At 33.2% G+C, this 23,616-nt stretch overlaps 3 protein-coding genes across 4 annotated transcripts; all 3 read left to right on the top strand.

Moving 5' to 3' along the window:
- Positions 1 to 386: 386 nt before the first annotated feature.
- On the top strand, positions 387 to 4,122 carry LOC114746029 (uncharacterized). 2 transcript variants are annotated; one of them, XM_028934214.1, is made up of 8 exons: positions 960 to 1,221; positions 1,760 to 2,472; positions 2,831 to 2,961; positions 3,198 to 3,290; positions 3,391 to 3,528; positions 3,637 to 3,720; positions 3,812 to 3,868; positions 3,952 to 4,122. In XM_028934214.1, exons 2-8 carry the CDS (start codon positions 2,280 to 2,282, stop codon positions 4,117 to 4,119), a joined length of 864 nt encoding a protein of 287 aa, XP_028790047.1. In that variant the 5' UTR covers positions 960 to 1,221; positions 1,760 to 2,279; the 3' UTR covers positions 4,120 to 4,122. The 2 variants fall into 2 exon arrangements, 1 of the variants encoding a protein (XP_028790047.1); XR_003740244.1 differs by lacking the exons at positions 2,831 to 2,961; positions 3,812 to 3,868; positions 3,952 to 4,122 and having other exon boundaries at positions 387 to 1,221; positions 3,637 to 3,711.
- A 272-nt stretch (positions 4,123 to 4,394) lies between these two features.
- On the top strand, positions 4,395 to 5,188 carry LOC114746020 (uncharacterized). The gene is made up of 2 exons (XM_028934197.1): positions 4,395 to 4,417; positions 4,454 to 5,188. Exon 2 carries the CDS (start codon positions 4,481 to 4,483, stop codon positions 5,186 to 5,188), a length of 708 nt encoding a protein of 235 aa, XP_028790030.1. The 5' UTR covers positions 4,395 to 4,417; positions 4,454 to 4,480.
- A 9,703-nt stretch (positions 5,189 to 14,891) lies between these two features.
- Positions 14,892 to 23,071, top strand: LOC114746019 (probable disease resistance protein At4g27220). The gene is made up of 9 exons (XM_028934196.1): positions 14,892 to 14,999; positions 15,166 to 18,114; positions 18,531 to 19,260; positions 19,729 to 19,883; positions 20,131 to 20,187; positions 20,538 to 20,651; positions 21,331 to 21,387; positions 21,460 to 21,552; positions 22,283 to 23,071. Exons 2-9 carry the CDS (start codon positions 15,199 to 15,201, stop codon positions 23,069 to 23,071), a joined length of 4,911 nt encoding a protein of 1,636 aa, XP_028790029.1. The 5' UTR covers positions 14,892 to 14,999; positions 15,166 to 15,198.
- The last annotated feature ends 545 nt before the right edge of the window (positions 23,072 to 23,616 follow it).

Below are 23,616 nucleotides of genomic sequence, written 5' to 3'. Positions count from 1 at the left end.
ATAAAAAATTTGTGTTGCCTAATGCTATATTGTTGGGTACTCGGCGATATCTCTTTTATAGGGGGCTTAGAAACACTTGAGTCTCTTACCATTTGGGGTTGTTCTTTTGATGAATTGCCAAAATGCATCATACAACAAAAAAAATTGAGATTTCTACATTTATGTAGATCCAAAATTGAAAGGAATCCTTTTGAAGTAATGGGAAGATGTTCCTAATTGGAAGTATTGTATTTTTGTGGCAATAGTGGAAGAGACTGGGGAGACCAAAATAAAAATAGTGCTAGATTTTTTGATAAAATTAGCACTACCGCATCAGCATTGGAGAGTTATTGCATACATTTTGGCAGTAATGATGAAGATTTTTGGGTTCAAGCAAGTGCATCTTATTGTCATTCTTTTGTTGCAAGAAGTTTATATAGTGAAAACTTCGAGAATTGTATTTCATCCGCAACTAGTATGGATATGATGAGAAAGGCAAAGACTCTATCTTTGAGGGGAATCCTTAGTAGTTGCAAAAATATCATTCCTGACCTGTGGCAAAAAATAGGAGGAGGTATGAATGAGTTGACTCTCCTTGAACTTCTTGAATCAGATGGGATAGAATGCGTGATAGGCTATGCAGCTAATCCAAGTCAAGTTGGATTCATCTCCAATTTGACTCGTCTAGCTCTTTCAAAGCTGAAGAATCTGAAGACTTTGAATAGTGGTGAGCTTCCTCAAGGTCTTTTTGCAAACTTGGAGGAGCTTGATATAAAAAGCTGTGATTCGCTTGAGCAGGTACTGACAGAAGATGAGAAAGAAATAGTTCATGGAAGTGAATATCAAAGTTATGAAAATGCATTCCCCAAATTGAAAAGACTTATAATATCGGATTGCAAAAAACTAGAATACTTAATGCCTATCTCTTTCGCAAAGAGCCTTACACATTTGGAACATTTATATGTGGCTGCAAGTGATGAATTAAGAAGTGTGTTTGGCCAATCTCTTTATGAAGGCTTAAATCTAAACAGGCCTCAAATGATTGAGTTTTTTGCTCTGGAGTATCTTCAACTTAGGAAAATGCCAAATATCATTAGTATATGTCCTGAAAATTATCATCTGACGTGGCCTTCTTTGAAATTGTTGGATTCATATCAATGTCCACGGTTAAATATAAAGTTTACCAATTATCGGGTTGCATATGGTGGATTGAGACAAGAGGATGATCAGATGATTTCTGAGGTATTATTCTTTCATTTTTAAGTTTCTAAGATCATTCATATAATCTATCATCATCAATATAAAAAATACTCCTCCAGTCCTTAATATATGATCTAATTATTGAGTTAATTTTAGTCCTAAATATAAGACCTATTTATCATATTTATCAATTTTTCGTAAATTATCTCTATGGATCTCTCTCAACCATAATCAAGTAGAAGAGGGAGAGAGGATATAAAGCAAGATGATTATGGTGTTTTAGGAAAAAAAATGTCATTTTTTATGATTAAGTAACTTATCTAATCTTTTTAATCTAATCAAATTAGTTAAATAGGTCTCATATTAAGGACCGGAAGAGTATTAAATTTATATATATCACCATACTATATACTCACAATTTGTGAAAGAAACTTTGTCTAGTCATATTAATTTAATATAATCACAGCATGTGTATTTATCTAATTTTTCCATAATATTAATTTTTTAATTGTTTATACTGGGTGACGCTATAATTTTCAAATTTTAATTGCTACATTTGACTTGTTTTTCACTTTTACAGGACCAATTAAAGGGGGTTTTAGCCTTTCAAGAAACTTTACAGCGACTACTTGTTTCACATAACGATGAAGTTGCAGTTTTTTTTTATGTCGAACAGCTTCCTATCAATAGACAACAAATTAACTTGAGTTTATATGATCTTTTTTTGGTTGGTCTGCCCAAATTAAGGCATATATGGAGGGGTCCCAAAAATTCTTTACTCCTTCAACATCTTCAATGGTTAAAACTATTCAAGTGTGGAAATTTGAAAGAAGTATTCCCTTCATTCATCTTGAAAGACCTCCCGCAACTGAGGGAACTTCACATTGAAGGTTGTGATGAGTTGGAGAAAATCATTGAAGAAGATGATCAAAATGTGTCAACCTCTCCACAACTTGTCTTCCCAAGACTTGCTTCAATAATGATCATATATTGCCATAAGTTGAAATGCGTATTCCCTAAGATCTCCACATGTGGAGTGATCCCAAATCTAAAGTCACTGTTCATAAAAGATGCACCTGTACTAGACCAAGTATTTGGAGATGACACAACACACATACCAAGATGTCACTCCAGCATTGAAATATCTTGTACTTTGGAACCTTCCCTCACTCACTTTGATTGCTCCATCCATCGCTTTTCAAAATGTGACACACATTGATGTGCTAGGATGTCCCAAACTATCTCTTGCTTCCTCTGTTACTCCTGAAGAAATCCTTGAAGAACTGGGAAAAGGTACTTCCTAACTTGAATGTTATAGTAGCATCATGTCTGCAAGTGCAATAGTATTTGTATATATACACATACTTACATTTATATTACTTGCATATTTTTTGTTGACATGATATATAGCCATCCGTCATGAATTCCTACTACTCAGTATCTTTCTAAAATGAATACATGTATATGGTTCAATTAGATTTTCTGCTTCCACACGCTTCAAGTGTACTTAAAATTAAGTTTTTATATTTAAATATAATATTCAACATCAATATTTTATTTACTTCAAATAATATTTTTTTTCAAATAGATATAATTTATATGCATTCAATCGGTATTTTAAATAATTTCTTTGTCCTTGATGATATGATAGCAAATCCTCTCTGTTTTCTTGCTTCATTGGGGTGGTTGGATCATATTATCGACCCCTATTTTGAGAGAGAAACCACCCAACAGAGCAATAACCAGGAGTTGACATTCATTACTTCACCAAACTTTACGGAGGTATGCATATATCTTCCATCTCTTGCTTGAAGACCTGGCAAATCTGTTATATCTTTTGGATTTGGTATTGGCCATGCTTAATGGACATCATTATATCTAATATATGATCTAGAATGCAATTTATTCACTCTTTCAGCTTACAAAATAAGAAAGAGTTAGAAGATCAAAGTACACAAAAGCAAGACATGTTAAGCAATTGGTTTAGTTGATATTGACTATCTTTTAACGTGGTGTAGAATGTTGAAGGAGGAGCTGCAGAGTGTACTACATCAGAGAATGTTCAGATTGTTACTTCATTAGCTCATTCAGAACCAGAAAGCTCAACCAAAGTCAACCTAACTATCTTATTATCTTACATCTTCTAATGATTTTGTCTTTCTTCTGCTTGTGACGTTAGTTACCAATTTCTTGTTGGATATGGTGTCTCAGAGTATCAATCAAATAATGCCTGGCTCAGAGATATCTGTTGCAATGCCAACTTCATATTTACTTCCTCAATCGATTAGCAAGCCGTCAACAAGTAATCCTGTAGATATATCTCTCCCTAAAACACCTGATGATGAAACTGTAAGTGTCCTAAAAGCCTCTAGACTATAAAAGTATTTGCGAACAAGTTCCTTGTTAAGACTAAACTATTTGATTTTGACTATACGGTCAATGATTTTTATATATAAGGAGTTGGTCAATACAATATCAACCAGTCTATCAGGTTTGAAGGACCAGCAACAATCACTTGCAAAAATTGAAATTTCGAAAAAAGTAATTCCTCATGAAATCAAAGCAATGCACGCGTGATTCATATATATGGTGCAACTTATTCTCATCCCTTTCTTCTTTTTGAGCTATGTAGAGTGTTAGAGATCTGGAAGGTCAGAGTACTCAAAAGGAAACCCTATTAAGGGAAAATGTAGGGATAAAATTCAACTCTCTACAAACTAATTTAAACACTGAATACGTAAACCTTACAGGTCATGATTTATTTCTCTACAGGATGTTAAAGAAAGCTTTGAAGGTTCCCTATCGTCTGAGAAAGCTAAGATAACTAGCTCATCAACTGATTCAAAATTAGCAAGCTTGCTGCCAGGAACCTTAGTTACTTCCTCAACAAACACAATTCCACATGTAAGCTTTCTAATACTTTTCTTGGCCCAAACATGATATCTTTTGTTGGCACTTACAAAACTGTCTGAGTCTTGTACCTAGTCACGATTCAGGATCTTGCGGCTACAGAATCGCTGGCAATGATATGAGGATCGAATAGAAGATTGATATATATTGCTTTTAAAATGATACATGGTTTGATAATGAGTTAAAAAGACTTGTATATGCAGCTTATATCTTAGTAGAAAGGAAAATATTGCTGTTAAAGCTTAGTCTCATGTTGTTTTTCAAATCCACTTTTTGTTATTAGATTCAAAATCAAATCGAGTTCAACCCAAGGAAGTCAGATGTTGAAAAAGATGGGAAGGTGATTCCTGTGATAAATCCTCAAGACTTGAAAGCTGATGATCTCATCAATATGCTTCAATCTATGGAGGATGATTATGGTCGTAAATCACCAGTATCATCTGTTCCTGCTGTTGCTGCCCCTAAAGATGAGCTTGTTGCAAAGGCCCTTGCTGACTTGGAAGACTGCTTGAAGATGCCTCTTAAGGACATAGCAACCTCAGAAGCCAATAGTCTTCGTCTACAAACAGCTCTCAACTTCTTGTCGTGCCTCTCCTTGGAAGATGGAGCTATATCCCATGGAGTTATGGCTATGATAAAATCTATGCATAAAGATTTTCCTATCATTTTGTCTTCTTTCAAGCAAGCATTTGCCATTGTCAATAAATTTGCAGACCTTGAAGAAAGAGATATGAGGATCAAGGAGGAGCTAACTCAACGAAAGGATGCTGCTATTGCTCTTGTTTCCAAAATGTCCAAGACCCAGAGGTTTATGGATGAAGCTGAAGAGACGGAAGCTAGGCTGAAGGAGCAGATCTCTATGTTGGAGAAACAGAGAAAAGATTGTGAGGCTGAAATGTTGTCTCTTCAAGAGCAAAAGAGGAAGTATATTGCAGAAACAAAAGAGTTCAAGAAGGAGACTGAGACTGTGAGAAAAAAGAAGTCTGAGATGGTGGAAGATCAAAGAAAAGCTTGGCAACAATTGTTTCAGGCTGATCATAAATGGTCAGTCTTAGGCAGCCAGTTTGAGAAGAACATTGCTAACAGAAATCTCTCTTAATCCTTCTTCTGCTTACTTTGACAGACCAAATAAAGTTCGAGAGGCTTTAGTACAATTGTTGGACTATTATTTTCTTTGGAGTCTATGTTCTGTAATTTAGTTGACAGCTTATCTAATGAGCTATCTCGTTGAAGGCTTGAACTAAATTTTACAAGTTAATTACTTGGGTGAATCTTATTCCGTGCTTGGAAGCTCATTTGATAGTTAATGGTTTTGCAAGAAATGTCTGTATGTTTCTTTTAAAAAAAAGAAAAAAAATTCCCATGAGAGTCGCGAATCCTATGATTTGATCCGGATAATCATATGAGGGATAAAATGAGATATTAATGGATCACATAAGCTTGAGTTTTCCAAACTCAAGTTTCTTTTCGGGCCTGTTTGGTTTGAGGGGAGGGAAGGGAAGGGGAGGGAGAGGAGGGAGGGGTAGGGAAGGGGAGGGGAGGTTTTATCCTCACCTTGTTTGGTTTGATTAAAAAGGAGGGAGGGGAGGGTATTTAATGATCCCTTGTTTGGTTCAAGGAGGGGAGGGAAGAGATAGTAATAATCAATTTACCATTTTACCCTTACATATTAGTTTATGTTTTTTATTGATATATTATATAAATTAATTTACATCTTAATTTAAATTATATAATTTAATAAAAATTCAGTCTTATCATGTTAATATGTGTATTAAAAAATTGGTATAGTAATTTTTTATTCTAATTAATATAATAATATATTTAAAATAATCAAATTAACAAATTTTATATGCTCTAAGAAAAATAAAATTTTATTTTCTTTAGGCTATCTTTTTTTCCAGCTTTAAAATATATTTAATAAATAATATATTTATAAAAAACAATTAATTTTATAATATTATAATTTTTTATTTAAATAATTTTTATAATATATTTTTAATTATAATAATGTATATATATTTTTATTTTTTACTTAGGATAATATATTTTTTATTTGAAATAAATATTATAATAATATATTTTATGGGTAGAAGTGGAATATTAAAAAAACCATAAGGGTATAATGGTCCAAAATTTTGGCTCCCCTCCAAAAACCCCCAATTTGGAGGGGAGCCAAAATAGGGGGAGGGAGGGGAGGGGAGGGGACATTTTAGCTCCCCTCCCCTCCAAAATTTTTAACCAAATGAGGGGAGGGGCTCATTTTTCCTCCCTTCCCCTCCAACCAAACACACCCTTCATCTCCGTGAAGGTCGAGACCCCAATACATGTAACCAATGAATTTTATGAAGGTATGAAGAAGCTTAATGTTTTGGTTCTTAAAAATGAAAATAATTCTGATAAACGATCAATTCTACAATGGTCAAAGTTACTCCCTACGGTAAACAATCTCCATTGTCTGTTCCCATAGAAATGAGCATTGATTGACATGTCTTCTTTACAAAGCCTAGGAACACTAACTCTCTCAAATTACAGTGGTATTGTTTCTATGAATTACCTGAGACTACATTCGTCATGGTTCTGTTCTTTGAATTAGTATTCATACTTTATTCTATTTTTTAATTTATCTGGGTTTGCATTTTTTTTTTAAAAAAAAAATCTACTCCTCTGGTTCTTAATGTAGGATCTAACTAGGAAGTTAATAGTAGTCTTATATGTAAAACTTATTTTGCATATTTATCAATTTTTTCTCAAGTGAACCCTCCACAACAATAATCAAATAGTAGAGAAAGGAACGAAATTAAGAAAGATGCTTAGAGTGTTTTAGAAAAAATATATCATATTAACTAATTTAACTAATATCCTTAACATACTCAAATTAGTTAATTAAATCTCACATTACGAACAGAAGGAGTATTATTTTGGGTTCTCTGATATGGTATGGAAGAGGGAGGGTTAGGAATAGCCCGACACCCTTGCTACCAATTCTGTTTCTTTGCATAGCTTGGCTAAGAGAAAATGTTGGAGAATCTATCATAATTAGGACCGGAGGTAGTATTATAATTTCTGATAAAAGGTATGGTGATATTTTCCAAAGAGAGTGATCCTTTTTAAAGTTCTACCGGGATTTGACTTTAGCTCATGGTTTTTAGAAAGAGGACAAGGTAGTGTTTAATGATTTTATTAGTAGAACTGGAGATAGAGACTGATGTCTCTTCTCTTCTTGTATAGTTCATGGAAGTTTAATTAAGTACTTAGTTTTCCTACTAATCTCTTGGGATCCTCATGAACCTCTGCTTTGCTCATTTTTCACGATCAGACTTGCCTGTCTTCATCAGGTTACCATCCAGGGAAATTCATGTTGTGAATCACAAATTTGTCTTTGGTCTTTTCTTTTCTTTGTTGTGTGATTTAGGTATTATGTGAACAAATCTTGGAACTTGCAATTCTTTCTGTTTTTCTGTTTTTTCCTGGTAATTCTTGTTCATTCCTTTATCTCTTTCCTGAAATGTGGGTTAAATTTTAATTTTATTCAAGATTAAGATTTGGTGATTATCATATTTGTATTCTTCATGTCAGGCTTTTGATTGAGATTTATTTGGTGGGCAACAAATTGTTGATATTGGGCTATTGGAGTCGGGTGAAACTGGAGCAGGAAAATAACTCAGCTGCGGGATCTGATGATGAGGGCATGTTTGAAAATACAATAAGATTATATTATATACTCCTCCGATCCTTAATATAAGACTAATTGTGTAGTGTAATTACAAAATGGGTCTTATATTTAGAACCAGAAGATTACCATGTTATAAGAAATTTAAAATGCTTATGTTTGGAATGCCATTTGAACGTTGTCATACTTCTTGTTAACAACAAATTATTATCTGAGTTTTTTTGTTTAGCTAACCCTCTAATATTCAAATGCAAGTTGAATTTTTTATTTTTATTTTTTCAGCTATCCCCCTAACATCCTCCCTTTCAATGATCAGATTCAAGATAATATTATTGTAAATGCATTACATTCAACACCAGAGGTCTAAAGTCATCCATCCCATAAAGCTGGCTCCTTAACCTTTCCTCATTTGATATTGTGTTGCTGTCTCAATTGTGGAACCTGATCATCCAAAAATTTGGGAAGTTCACAGGGATCAATTGAATCAGAAGGCAGAGCTAAACAATCAAATTGGAAACTTGGATTAACAGATCCTTCAAATCAAGGTCAAGCTTAGAATTGTTTTTCTTCAGATAGCCTCCATGCATCCATGGCATACCAGCATGCAATTATTTTGAAATGTATTAATATTTTTATAATTTTTCTGTATTAATTTTCCATAATTTTATTTTACATGTTGTCTGTTACTTGGGTATAGTAAAATACATAGTGCAACATTAACAAAATGTGTGTGTGTGAATTTAAAGTGAATTAAAACAGTAAATAAGCTCTTGAAATTAAGGGCAAAGCAAGCACGTGTGTGCCGTATATATCTAGGTATATAGCTTGCCATATTCTTCTTATGGGAATATTTTGAAATTAAATGATTTATCATACGTACCTCATTGATTTTAACATGTTAAGTTTTCGTTACCTGTGGCATAATGTGAACTGATTATTTTTATTTTTCAAATTACATTTCAACCATTGTTTTGGTTATATTAAATGTGCTTTCAGTGTCTGTTGCAACTGCTGTACTGAACAGGTTAGTAGATGAAGTAATACTTGAAGCTTGTTATCCTTTCGATATCAACAATTACGTTAGGGGTTTAAACAGAAAAAGAACTTGCAATCACAATTTTCTGTAGATCGAGCCAAGGATGCAAAGAAAGTTGAGAAATGGTTGTATGGAGCATACTTTCTAATGGCAAAAGCGGTAAAGAAGTCTGGAATTTAAATAACAGAGCAGTTTCCTGATGAACTAGTCTTTGTGTTCCTGTCCAGTGCCATGGATGCAAGAAAAATTCAGAACAAGATTGCAAGCTAACTAAGTTTCTTGATAATAAACTAGAGCAAGTGTTTGAAATTAATGGAGACGATCTAGAAGGGAAGACGGAGAATGTCAATGTGATTCCAAATTTGGAATATACATTACTTTTGGACCTACCAGGAAATCAAATATGTTCTGCAAACTTAAATACTTTTTGAAGGTCCTATATATCAGAGAATGCTAATTTAGTTACTACATCAACTAATGTGATCATGCATGATGCTGTACATTATTACTTGCTCTCACTTTTCTCTACTATGCAGAGTGCTGCAAAGACTGAAGATCAAGGGGTCCAAGAAAGAAACACATCAGAGAAAAAAAAGTAAAAAACTATGTCGTCTGATTGTAAACCTTAAGAGCTCAAATTTATGTATCTTTTTGTTGCTGGGCAGTGTGTTCAAAAACTTGGAACTGGCAAACTCACCCTTCGGCACATCAGTTACTTCTCTGCCTGAAGCATTTCCCTGTGTAAGCTAATTTCTCTTATTGTTTCCTTGGATTAACACACACTTATGAGAGGCCGTGCAATTATCCAGATATAAAATTTAGGTGATTAATAGTAATGAGCATTCTCAGATGGTGTTATGTTTTCAAATATTCAACTTGAATTCCTATATCGGAGTTTAATTCTTAACTAAAACAGAATGGGATTACAAGGGAGGAAAATCATGAAATTTGTAAAGTGGGAAAGTTTCCTTGCTAACTAATACCTCCAATACTTAATATATAAGATCTAGTTAACTAATTTGGAGAGATTAATAAAATTATTAAATTATTAAATTATAGTATATATTACATGATCTTTCTAAAATACTTTTGCGGATCATTAGACTACATATCAATTTATAAGTGAGAGGAATTAATTTGAAAAACACAATAAATATAAATAGTTTAAAGTAATTTAGTAGCTTTCTTAATTTTCTCAAATTAGTTAATTGGGTCTTATATTAAGGATCAAAAGTAGTATATAGGAGTTTAAATCATAATGCATGTGTATCTGATAACTAGAGAATTAGAAATCACTTTGAAAAGCTCTGTCTCTCTTTCCTTCTATTATTAAATAAAACCTAAAGGTCAGAGGCTTTCAAACCAACTTGGCCTTATAGACTTGTGAAGTACCTTTTTTGTCAAAGGTTAGAGGCCAATGCATTGTTCAAAATATGTTCTTTATCTTGTGAGATTAAATGTCAAATGAAGCAAAGGGAGTAATAAAGATACTGATGAAGACATGAAGGCAACTGTGATTTTAAATATCCAAGACTTGAAAGATGTTGATCTCATCAGTTTACTTCAATATATGGAGGATGATTATGGTGCTGAATTAACACACCGTTGATTCCTTTTCTTTTTCTGGATAAAAAAAATTGGCCCTACAAGGGGATAAGAAAGAGTACATATATACTGTTGATTTTGGAAAAATAATGCTCGTAGTTGTTTCAGAGCATTAACAAAAAAGGCCAAGAAAAAACAAATTAAAGAAGCTATAGATTAATGCAATGGTGGACAAGGGGAAGTAGTGAGTGGGCCATGAGGAATTGATAATGAGGGAAGGAAAAAGGCGGGAAACACCACTCGTATAAAACTAAAGGTTTATATAATTTTTGATCCTTTAAGTTTGTCCTAATTTTAATTTTGGTTCTTCAAGTTCCAAATCATTGGGTTTAGTCCCTCAAGAGATAAAATGGTACAAATTTTTATTAGATTACAAAGACAAATATTTTAAATGAAAGGAAATTTGAGAGACCAAAACTAAAATAAAGACAATTTTAAAGTACTAAAAATTATATTAATTCTAAAACTAAATATAAAAAGCTCAGAAAAGATATATAATAGCAGTGACTTTTAAGGAAAATTATGGAAAGATAATATTATAAAAAATGTAATTTGGTAATCACTCTGCACTGTTAGGGCCCTGCTTATAATAAAGATTCTTTCAGGTGGCCGTATGTTACTGCTGGGTTTTATATTACTCCTCTGGCCCTTAATATAAGACTCAATTGTTGAGTTAGTTTTGGTCCTAAATATAAGATCCATTTACCATATTTATTAATTTTCTCTAAATTACCCCTATAGATACTCAGTCAACCATAATCAAGTAGAAGAGGAAGAGGAGGTATTAACAAAGATGATTATAGTATTTTAAAAAAAAAAGTGTCACATTTCTTATAATGAACTAACTTATCTAACTTTTTTAATCTAATTAAATTAGTTAAATGAGTTTTATATTAAGGACCGGAGGATTATATATATATTATCCTTTGGAAGACGTTAAAATTTTTTAAGAGAGGCTTTAAACACTCTCTTATAGTCTGTTTGGTATGAAGAAAAATGAGAGGAAGGGAGGAGAGAAAAAATTTCAATGAGCTCAATTTAAAAAATTAAAACAATGGGGTTAAAAGTTTTTAATTAATTTTTATTATTCTATTATATTACTTTTTCTCTTTGTTAAAATTTCAAAACCCCAGTTTTTCAATTTTTTAAATAGAGCTCATTAAAATTTTTTCCCCCCCTCTCCTCCCCTCATTTCCCCCGTAGCAAACAGGACCTCAGTAATACATTGTGCGATGTGTGATTTCTTTAATTTGTTCTTTTGACAAAATATCATCATATCGTTTCAACAACTCGCTTTAAAATTGCATTATATTAATAAAACATGACTTTGAAGACGATTAAATGAAAAAGAGAAACTTGGTATGAATAAGGTCTCAATTATTCAAGTCTCTATACTGGAAGAGTGAGAGAGAGAGAGGGAGGTTACTACTATTTTCTCGTTCCATCCGAAGAAGAAATTATGCAAATGTTCTTAGGAAAAAAACAAATAAGTACCATGAAAAAGAAGAAGAAGATAATAACAATGAATTAAGACGTTAAACAAATTGTAGTTTGGTGATGACTATAATTACATCGATCCTAGGGCCCTACTGATAAAGAGAAGATTCTTTCAAATAGCGATATATGGTTGCAGGGTTTTATATCATATCACATCCTCTGAAACAAGCCAAAATGTATTACGACAGGTTTTATCCATTCTCTTCATATTTTATAATACGTGTTTGGACCTGTTTGTATTAAATTAATAAAAGCATCACTTTGAAGACCCTTGAGTGGAAAAGAGAGACTTGGTAAGAATAAGGTCTCCCTTAGTCAAGTCTGTGTACTGAAAGTGTGTGTGAGAGAGAAATCACTGCCACTTTCTGGCTTCTGGGTGTACTGAGGTTTAATTTTGTGGCTTCGTTTGGAGAAGATCGAAATTAAGCTCCATACGTAGGTTAGTATGTGGTCTGGTTTTGTTGTTGCCTTTCTTCGTCTATGACCCTTTTACTGTATATCCATTTAGGTATGATCTTGTATATATTATGATTCTTGATCTTTTCTATGGATCATTCAATTAACCCACTAATATTGGAGAAATTGATTAAAGCTCTCAGTGTTTTCTAGAAATTTATGAGGAGTCAAAATGAAAATGAGGGAAACAGTGAGATATTTATGGATCAATAAAATGGGTAACTTGATTTTCTTTTCATGTCAACAAAGTTTGAGGCCCCGATAGATGTAACCAATGATTTTTTTTGAAGATACGATGAAGCTTAAAGTTTTGGTTCTTGAAAATGAAAGAAGTTCTGGTAAACAATCAATTCTGTAGTGGTCGAAGTTACTTCCTGTAGTAAACAATATTCTACGATGCCTAGAAAGACTCAAGTCTCTGAAATTGGGGTGGTCTTTTTTTCTATGAATTATCAAAATGCATTATAGAACAGAAGGACTTGAGATTATATTCTTCGTTGTTCTTTGAATTAGGATTCGTACTTTATTCTATTTTCTAATTTATTTGGATTTACATTTTTTTAAAAAAAATCTCAGGGGTAGTGCTGGCCTGGGACCCTTGCTGTCTGCACTGTGAGATTGCTATCACCAATCCTGCTTCTTTTCATAGCTTGGCTACGAGATAATAGATTGTGATACTGAATTGTTATCTCTTAAAGCTTCTTTTGCTTACTTAGAAAATTCAAATGAAGTTTGAGATGCCTTTATATAATCGTTGGACTATTTATTTGTGGTACGGCAACTTATGGAACATGTGTTCTGTAATCCAGTTAATAGCTTATTTAATAAGCTATCTACTTGAAATAAATTTCTCAAGTTAAATATTTGGATTGCATAATATTCCATGTTTAGAAGCTCATTTGGTAATTGATGGTTATGCAAGAAATGTTTGTATGTTTCCAAAAAAGAAATTTCTATAAAAATTGAATCCTATGATTTGATCCTTATAATCCATCATTTCTTCAATCTATAATGATATTGTAATGGACCAAATTTTGCATATGATTGACTAAGAAGTTTTGAGCCAGAAGGGGAAGGAAGGAACAGAGGCTTGAGAGGATATGTAGAGAAGTTATGGATTGAGTAGGGTCATAGAAAAAGTTGTTGCCTAATCCTTCTCTGCCTTTTTCTGTGGCCTTCTTCTACCTCTTCTAAGTTTTATGTAACTGTTATTCTCTGGACCAGAATCGTATTATATTGCCTGTAACTCCGGAATCTTACCTCACATATTTATACGTCAATATATATATGCATGTATATATATATATATAGCTGTTATAGGCATTTCGGTATGAAATTTCAGTTTAGCTTCAATATCTGATTCTGCATTTCAATTTTTCTCTGTTCTTTTGCTTCTTTTGAGGTGTGTTCATATCAAGATCATTCGCGAACACTTGTGAAAAAATGGATGGAAGTGAGTGGAGTGAGCTAATAAAATGAACTAATTATTTAAGTTACATATAGGGAAATTGCAATAAGGTCATACTTAAGAAAATTAAGTATAAAAAGATCAATTGAAATTATTAAATTATTCTGAAGTTTTAAGGAAAGAGATTTCATTTGTTTAATTATCAAATTGTCTTTTTTTTTAAAATATACATTGAGAACTGAAAGAGCAGTTGTTAACAATTTAAGGTGTAACGATTAACAACTATCGTAGTAGGTATCAACAATATATTTTCTTAGCACATCACAAAAATATAATGCATAAATTGTTAATACCTACTGCAATAGTTATTAAGCATTACACCTTAAATTGTTAATGATTGCACTTTCAATTGTCAATGCATACTTAAAAAACAGAAGGACAATTTGGTAATTAAATAAATGAAATTGCTTTCTTTGGACTGCAGAATAATTTAATGATTTCAAGGAACTTTTTTGTATTTAATTCTTTTAAGTGAAACGACATTTTTGCAATTTTATCTTGCATATATGCGTGAAATAAATTTATAAACTCAGTACTTGAATCAAAATATACTATCAAGGTCTTTATATAATTTCATCAAAATTCCAATAGACTAAAAGGAAAATAAGGGATAATGGACGAAAGAGCGAAAGGCTATGACCAGTCGCAACCCCACCATCTGCATTATTAATAGAGGGAAAATGAACTAGTTTTCACGGTCCAACCAAAAAAACAAAAAAAGACAAAAACAAAGACTAGTCTTATTACTAGATTCTTTTTCATCTTCATCTTCGGAAGATTCAAACAAAATCATGGTTTGTTCGTAATATGAAATGGAACAAATTAAAAAATATGATTCTAAAAAATCTTACAGGCAAAAATGTCCACCGCATTTTCCAATTATCCAAAGGTTTTATTTATTTATTAATATCAATATCAATTTCATCTTGAATCTGAAACTGTAATTTTCACAGCAAGTAAACGTAGAGTTTGATGTGGACTAGAGCTGGGAGAGCGGGTACCCCTGAAATGTCAATGTTAGAAATTGAAATTGTGATGAGGCATTACTCATTGCCGTTGCCAAACAAGAAAGGAAAAGAAGAAGAACTAAAAGTAGTGTTTATGTTTATGGGTTACAAGAAGATCAAATTTCCGAGAAGATTATGAGCATCTCAAGTTATCTAGCTGGAGATTGAACGGTATGCACTCTTTTTTCTTTCTAAATTCCAGCGACCTGACAAGATTTTAAAATATTGTGATGAAATTAACTTTTTAAGTCATAATATATTTACATGAATTGCGATTTCTTCTCTTTCAAACACACATAGGAATGATGTTAATGAACTGAAAAATGTTTCATTTCAGATACTAAACCTTCATTGGGTTTATTCGCTCAAAATGGCGGAAGTTGGTGTCTCTATTGTGTCTGAAATAGTGAAAAAGCTAGTGGATGCAGCAGTAAGTCAAGCTCGTTATTTATTTTGCTCCAGTACGTACGTTAAAGAGCTTGAAAGGGAAAAAGAGAACCTGCAATCAAAAATTGAAAGTGTTACCGATCTTGCTAAAGAATCAGCCAAGAAAACTGAGAAGATTGTCCGTGATGTTGATAAGTGGTTGTACAAGGCAGACTATTTGATAGCAAGAGTCGTGGAGTTGGAAGAAAATGCAATGAAAAGAAATAAGACACCTTGTCTTTTGCATTGTGGTAACTTTATTAGGCATTATAATTTTGCCAGGCAGCTCGAAGAGAAAAGCAAAGAGATTAGGAGGCACAGTGAAGTTCAATTCGCGCAGTTCTCTCGACTCGCTACCCTCATAGGCATGAACTATTTTGCTTCACAAGGTTTCCTCCACTTCGACAGTAGACAGAGGGCATACAATGAACTTTTGGAGGCACTAAAAGATGATCAAGTTCGCATGATTGGATTGCATGGTATGGGGGGATGTGGGAAAACGATGTTGGTGAAGCAAGTGGGCCAAGAAGCCGAGCAATTTTTTGACAAAGTTGTCTTTGTTGTTGTCTCTAATGTCATTGATGTTAAGAAAATTCAAGGGCAGATTGCAGGCCAACTAAGTTTGGAATTAAAAGAGGAAGAGGAGTCAGAGAGGGCTAGACGAGTGTTCATGAGATTGAGAAGTGGAAAGAGATTTTTGATAATTTTGGATGATGTATGGGAAATGCTTGATTTCAAATCCATAGGGATTCTTGATGTTGAAAATCAATCTGGGTGCACTGTTCTTATAACAACACGAAAATTTGATGTATGCAGATTGATGAATTGCAAACAAACTATTTCCTTAAAGGGTTTAGATGAGAATGAAGCATGGACTCTCTTTCAAAAACATGCTGGGAGCTTTGAGGACAACTCTAGTACATTGAAGGGTTTGGGAAAAGAAATTACAAAACAATGCGATGGTTTACCTATTGCAATTGTTGCTTTGGCGAACGCTTTGAAGGGAAAAACTCAAATTGAGTGGGTTGAAGCATTGGAAACATTGAGAGATTCGAGTTGGGTGGAAATTGAAGACAATCTAAGAAACATTTATGCGTGCCTTCGGTTAAGCTATGATAATTTGAAGGATGAAGTGGCCAAATCACTCTTCTTGTTTTGTGCTGTATTTCCACAAGATTATGAAATTATAGTTGATCAATTAGTCCTATATGGAATTGGGCTAGGTCTAGTTGAATCTCACTCATATGAAAGGGCCAGAAACCAATTGATTAAAGCAAAAACAAAGCTTATAGATTGTTGTTTGTTGCTTCAAGTTAGTGGAAAGCCTTCTATTAAAATGCATGACTTGGTGCGTGATGTAGCCTTGTGGATGGTAAAGAAACAGATTAAGTTGGTCCCGGGACGTAAATGGAGTCCAAATGCATTTCAAGAGGATATGATTACAAGGGATATGCTGAGATACTTATGGGTCAATAAAATGGATAAACTTTCACATAAGCTAGAGTGTCCTGAACTTGAGTTTCTTCTCATCTCTGTGAAGTCTCAGACCCCTATAGTTGTAGCCAATGATTTTTTTGAAGGTATGAAGAAGCTTAAAGTTTTAGTTCTTGAAAATGAAAATAATTTTGAAAAACAATCAGTTCTACAATGGTCAAAGTTACTCTCTGTGGTAAGCAATCTACGATGCTTGTACCTAAATCAATGGCTATTAGCTGACATCTCTTTTTTACGAAGTCTAGAAAGACTAGAGTCTCTCAAGTTATGCTGTTGTTATTTCTTTGAATTATCCAAATGCATTATAGAACAGAAGAACTTGAGATTATTGGATATAGAGAGATGCCATATTCTAATGAATCCTTATAAAGTCATTGGAAGATGTGGGCAATTGAAAGAATTGTACTTCTGTGAAAATTATGGAAAAGATTGGGAGGACCAGGCGAAAAAATGTGCAAAATTCTTTGATGAAATTAATATTGCACCAGCATTGGAGAGTTACTGTATAGATTTGGGGGAAAATTCTGGGGATTTTTATCGGCAAAAACTTCCTATTACAAGAAGTTTATACGTTGAAGAATTTGAGACTTGCATCTCAAATGCGACAATTAAGGATCTCATGCAAAGAGCAGAAGTTCTTTCTTTAGGGGGAATTCATGAAAGCTGTAAGAATATAATCCCTGATGTATTTAAAACAATAGGAGGAGGTATGCATTCTTTGACTCAACTTTCACTTTGTTTTTGTGACAAAATAGAATGTGTGATAGACATTGGAAATCATTTGGGTCAACTTGGAATTATCTCTAGATTGACTCACCTAACTATCAAAGAGATGAATTGTTTGAAAACTTTATGTCATGGTCAACCTCCTTCGGGCCTTTTTGCAAACTTGGAGGTCCTGGATATATGTGGTTGTCATTCACTTCAGAATATAGTAGCTGATGAAGGGACTGAAATAGTTGTAGCAGATAGTGAATATCAAATGACATTCCCAAAATTAAAGACACTAATCATCTATCAGTGCACTCGGCTAGAATACTTAATGCCTAACACTTTTGCTCAAAGCCTTACACACTTGGAGGTTTTGGATATAAGGAGAGCTAATAAATTGACAAGTGTGTTTGTCCAATCCATTCACAAAGAACCAAGTCCAGAAAATTTTCAACTGATAGAGTTTTGTGCTTTAAGCTACCTATCTCTCAACAACTTGCCAAATATCATTAGCATTTGTCAAGGAAATTATCATCCAACCTGGCCATCTTTGAAAAGCTTAAACTTGGGAGGATGTCCACAGTTAGACCTCAGGTCCATCAATTACTGGCTTGTTATCTCTGGGCTGAGACAAAAGGATTATGAAACATCAGAGGTACCATCCATTCTCTATACTTGTTGAGAACTTTAATATTGTTAGCAATATTTACATGATCTAGTTTTTGTACGACACATGTTTATTGTGATTTAAATTTTTTTTAATAGGGGCATTCATTGATTCAAGCTCATTGACCATTAAATAATACAAAGAACAAATAACAGCTTATATATGATACTTTGTGTGGGCAATCTTCCACCTGTAATATCCTCAATCGGTTGTTATTTGAACATTATAAAGTAGATGGCAAAAGGGTTATGGCAACATATATTGAAGTTTGGGAGTATCTACACTTATGTTGTCTTTTCTCTATTCATATTGCTTTACACCATTGCAAAATGTAAAAATATCCAAATATTGCACAATTCTCTAAATATTTTGTCATTTCATATAATTTCTTTACCACTTTGTAGGAACTATATAAGGCAATGGTGACTCCGCTGGAAACTTTGCAATCACTTATTGTGCAAAACACTAAAATAGAAGTTATTTTTGATGGCGAAGGGCTTTCTAATATTGAACAACGAGTGACCTCAAGTTTGCACTACCTTCGATTGCATGAGCTACCAAAGTTGAGCCATATATGGAAGGGTCCCAAAGACTTTTTACTCCTTCAAAATCTTGGCAAGTTAATAATACAAGAATGTAGAAATTTGAAAGTTATCTTTCCTACATCTGTCTCAAGATGCTTGCAACAATTGAGGGAACTCGACATCAGGAAGTGTGAAGAATTGGAGGAAATAATTGAAGATGAAAGTCTAAGTCCATCAAATCCTCATCCACTTGTCTTCCCAAATCTAAGTGCAATCTTCATCAGACATTGCCATAAGTTGAAACATGTAATTCCTATCTCTACAAGCCATGTGCTTCCCAAAATAAGGATCTTATTCATACATGGAGCATCAGAAGTAGAGAAAATATTTAGAGATGAGGAAGGAGAGACAAGAGAGATCAGAAAGGAGAATCTAATTCCAAATTTGGAATATGTAATATTGTGGCAACTGCCTAAACTCAACACAGGAGGTCAATGGATTGACTTGCGAACTGTGAGGTACCTTTTAGTGCAACAATGCCCGAGACTCAATATCACTTCCACTATTACTCCTCGGCAGTTGCAACAAATATTAGATAATGAGAAAGCAGGTACGCAAAGTTGAGCCCCATATTTGAATTAAAAAAAAAAGAAAAATAAAGAGCATATAGGCTCGTACCAATCCTAACCAAGTAGCTCAAGTTTCTTGGGTGAAATCGACAAATCCAAGCACCAGCCCATTTTGGATGATGAATTTATGACAGTGATGGAGGCTTCACTTCCTTTTGTCTCATAAAATACTTAACACTTATGTCCTTAATATTTCTATGTTGATTCTGCCTACTATATATATATTCATTGTGAAAATTATTCATTTTAGGGTTAAACTATTTAGTACATCCACATACAATATATCTCCATACAAGGCAAATTTGTTGTAATCAATATCCTTCTAAAATACGAAACTAAATTGAAGACAAAGGCACACAAAATATTCAGGATTCATATTATGCCATATATATGCAATTATCATCATACAAATGCTTATTTGTATAATTTGTTGGTTTTTAACGATACAGCTTATTGGGATGACCGTTGGGAGTTAAAGTTTGTGTTGGAAGATATTATTGAATCCAATGAAAAATGTAGCAGACAAATGGAATCTCTTTCTTCTTCACATGCTCAGAACAATAAGCAGAACTTGACACCTATTGCCTCACCAAAATCAGCAAAGGTTTATATATATATATATATATATATATTTATATTTATAATTGAATCGCTTTCTATTTATTTGAATACTTTTAGCATGTTTGGGGTGGTTAAAACATGATTTTCTGAAAAACAGTCCTTGAGAAAATATGGTTTCAGTGTAGCTTTCATACACTATTATCTGTTTTTGGTGTTGCTTAAGCTTAATACACCTCATTATGGACATAATTCTATGGACTACAATTTATTTCTTTTTCCCTGATCTGCAGAATGTTGAAGAGTCAAGAGATGAAAAGTCCCTGGAGCTGAACATAGCAGAGGAAATGGTAATTATATCTCTGCCATGTTGTTAAATTATTCCTTTCGGTCTAAAATATAAGAGCTAGTTGAAGGTTAGATTTGATTTTAAATATAATATCTCAATCCACTTTGTCTTTCAAATTCATGATGTTTTCTCCAAAATATCCCTATTAATTATAAGGGGCTTCTACCAAGGGATAATCCTAAGATACATGATTACATAGGGTAATTTAGAAAAGTCAACACATTTATTACAAATAACCAACTTAATTAATTTTCTTAATCTCCCTAAATTAGTTATGTACCTCTCATATTAAGGACAAGAGATAGTACTATCTAATTTGATGTTATCTATCTGTTATCCATCTTTTTTTAGAATGTTCAAGGAAGCATTGAATCAGAGAATGTTAAGATAGTTGCTTCATCAGCTCATTCAGAAGCAACTAGCTCACTCATTGGCTCCTCTACTCTATCTATAGCACTTCAGCATGTAAGTTTTTAGTATCTTTGTCAATCTCATAGTGGCCTGCTTATGCAACTTAGATTTCTATACCATAGAGTAGATATTTACAATGTGTTTTGCTGCAAGATATTAAGCGAAGTTTAGAAAGTTCTACACCTGTAGATGTATAGAATGGTATCTTATCAACTCATTCAAAATTAACTAGCTTGCTCTCAGACTTATTAACTGCTTATCTACCTAAAATACATTGTCATGTAAGCTTTCTAGTATTATTATTGTGATAGAACCTATAAATAATTAAAATAGACTTGGAAAATATACTGCTGTGTATCCTATATTATGATTGGAAAATGTAGAGAATACATGTTGTCCCAAAAGCAGTAACCTCTCGAATTCTATTAATGGTCCACTCATAGGAGGTTATATAATGGACCAACAAAACTTTAGGTGATAAGTGCATATTAGCATGATTCTTTTGCTATTTATAGCTAATTCTTTTGCTTTTTCTCATGAAACTGTAAGTGATCAATGCCTTAAAGAGAAATCTCTTGTGAGTCAAACTATATTTATTGATTTTATATGAAGAGCTGGTCAATGAAATGTTAGCCATTGAACATATACTTTAAATTATGTATTGTTACTCTTCAATGAAAAGTATTGGAAAAAACTATCATTTGCTGCAATTTATTATCTCCTTGGCATACAGAATAAGAAAGAGTCAAAAGTTCAAACTACTCGAGAGCAAAACATATCAAAGGAAAAGGTAATAGAAGCACAATTAATTGGTTCACCCACTATTGGCTCGAGATTACATAGATCTTTTATTGTTGTACAGAGTGTTCAAGGAAGAGTTGAAGAGGGTACTACATCGAGGAATGTTCAAATATTCACTACAGTAGCTCATTTAGAACCAGCAAGCTTAGCCAAGGTCAACTTCATCATCTCACCATCTTATACGTTGCATTTAATTGTCTTCTTTTGCCGTTGAAATCATTTAACCATGCCTTTTCTGGATATGGTGTCTTTGAGTATCACTGAAGTAAGTCCTAGTTTAAAGATATCTGAATTAGTGCCAACTTCATCATTGCATCTCGAATTGATTAGTAAGCAATCAACAAGTAATCCTGTAGATATTTCTCAATATAAATCACTAAATGAGACTGTAAGTGTCTTAAATACGCTTGTTTGAATATGGGATTCGCAAATGAGTACCTCAACATTGATGAACCTATCTGATTTTGACTACATCTTCACTTTATAAGGAATAGGTGAAAGAGATATCAACCAGTCAATCAAGTTCAGCGGACCAAAAACAAATAAATATAGAAATTGAAATTACAATTAAAATAATTCCTCATTAAATCGAAGCAATAGATAGCAACTCATTCTCACATTTTTGTTATGCATAGTGTCAAAAGGAAAATATTCTAGGGGAAAACATAAGAAATTCAACTCTCTATTAACTAATTCAAGTACCAATTGGCTTAAACTTACAGGTTTTATTGCTTTACAGGATGTTAAAAAATACATAGATATAATGAGTCAGTTGGGTTGAGAAAAAAACTTGTAAATTTAGGTTTTATTCCCAGCATGATGGAAATTATTTTTCAAGCTTAGGACTGATATGCATTGTTTTTCAAACATACTTTTATCATTAGATTCAAAGTGAAATCAAGTTCAACCCAAGGGAGTTGGATATTGATAAAGATGGCAAGTTGATCCCTCTAAAAAATCTTCAAGACTACAAAGATGATGATCTCATTAGTTTTCTTCAATCTATGGAGGATCATTATGGTAGGGAATCACCATTCTCAGCCATTCGTACAGTTGCTGCAGATAAAGATGAGCTTGTTGCAAAGGCACTTGTTGACTTGAAAGACTACTTGAAGATGCCTCTTAGGGACATAGCAGCCTCAGAAGCCAATAGTCTTCGCCTGCAAACTGCTCTCAATTTTTTGTCTCGTCTTTCTTTGGAAGATATAGCTCTTTCCCATGGTGTGAAGGCTTTAATAAAGTCTATGCACAAAGATTTTCCTAGTATCATATCTTGTTTCAAGCAAGCATTTGCTACTGCCAATGAATTTGTAGTGCTCGAAGAAAGAGATAAAAGAATCAAAGAAGAACTAACTCAAAGGAAAGAGGCTGCCATTGCTCTTGTTTCTAGAATATCTAAGACCCAGAAGTCAATGGTTGAAGCTCGAGCAAAGAAAGCTAGGTTGAAGGAACATATCACTTGGTTGGATAAAGAAATAACAGATTATGAGGTTGAGCTGTCGCGTCTACAAGAGCAGAAAAGGAAATGTATTGCAGAAAATATAGAATTTATGAAAGAGATTGAGGTCATGAGAAAGGAAAGTTTGGAGATGGTGGAAGATCAAACAAATGCTCGACAAGAGTGTTTCAGATTGATCATAAATGGTCAGTCATGTGTAGCCAGTTTGAGCTAGCCATGGCCCAAGAAAATCTCTCTTAGTATTGTTTTTTGTAATACCATTTAAGTCCAAGAGGATTTCAATAATCATTGGACTATTTAACAATGAATTGTGATATAACTACATGTGGAATACATTTCGGATTCAACTGCATTGATTTAAAGTGTGTATTTGCTCTTTATCATCTTTTTTGCCTCTGGTTACAGGCACTAGTGTGACTATCTTGAGTATTTTCTTTGTCATAGAATCATCAATTGTAGAACCACCCAGGGACGTAAAACATGTGGCAAACTTCATAGACCTTTTTTGGCTAAACCTTTATATACTATTTCTTGCAAGCATTTTCTTTATACTTCAAATTTTAAGATTCTTTTTGTTATAAAGTTACTAGTAAAAGCAAGGAAAGCACTGGTGACAGGGTTAACGCCTTGAATGAAAGGACGTAATTTAATTTTAAAAAATTAATAATTTGATGGAAACTTGTAGATGTGTAGGAGATAAATGTTGCGATGAGAAAGACAAATCACCCTTGTAAGATTTTAATTTATGAATGAACACTC

The sequence above is a fragment of the Neltuma alba genome, unplaced genomic scaffold, assembly GCF_004799145.2.
Source record: "Neltuma alba isolate B1F8T4 unplaced genomic scaffold, ASM479914v2 tig00004866_pilon, whole genome shotgun sequence".
Taxonomy (NCBI): Eukaryota; Viridiplantae; Streptophyta; class Magnoliopsida; order Fabales; family Fabaceae; genus Neltuma; species Neltuma alba.
The sequence above is the reverse complement of the archived record's forward strand: the minus strand, read 5'-3'. Positions and strand labels throughout refer to the sequence as shown.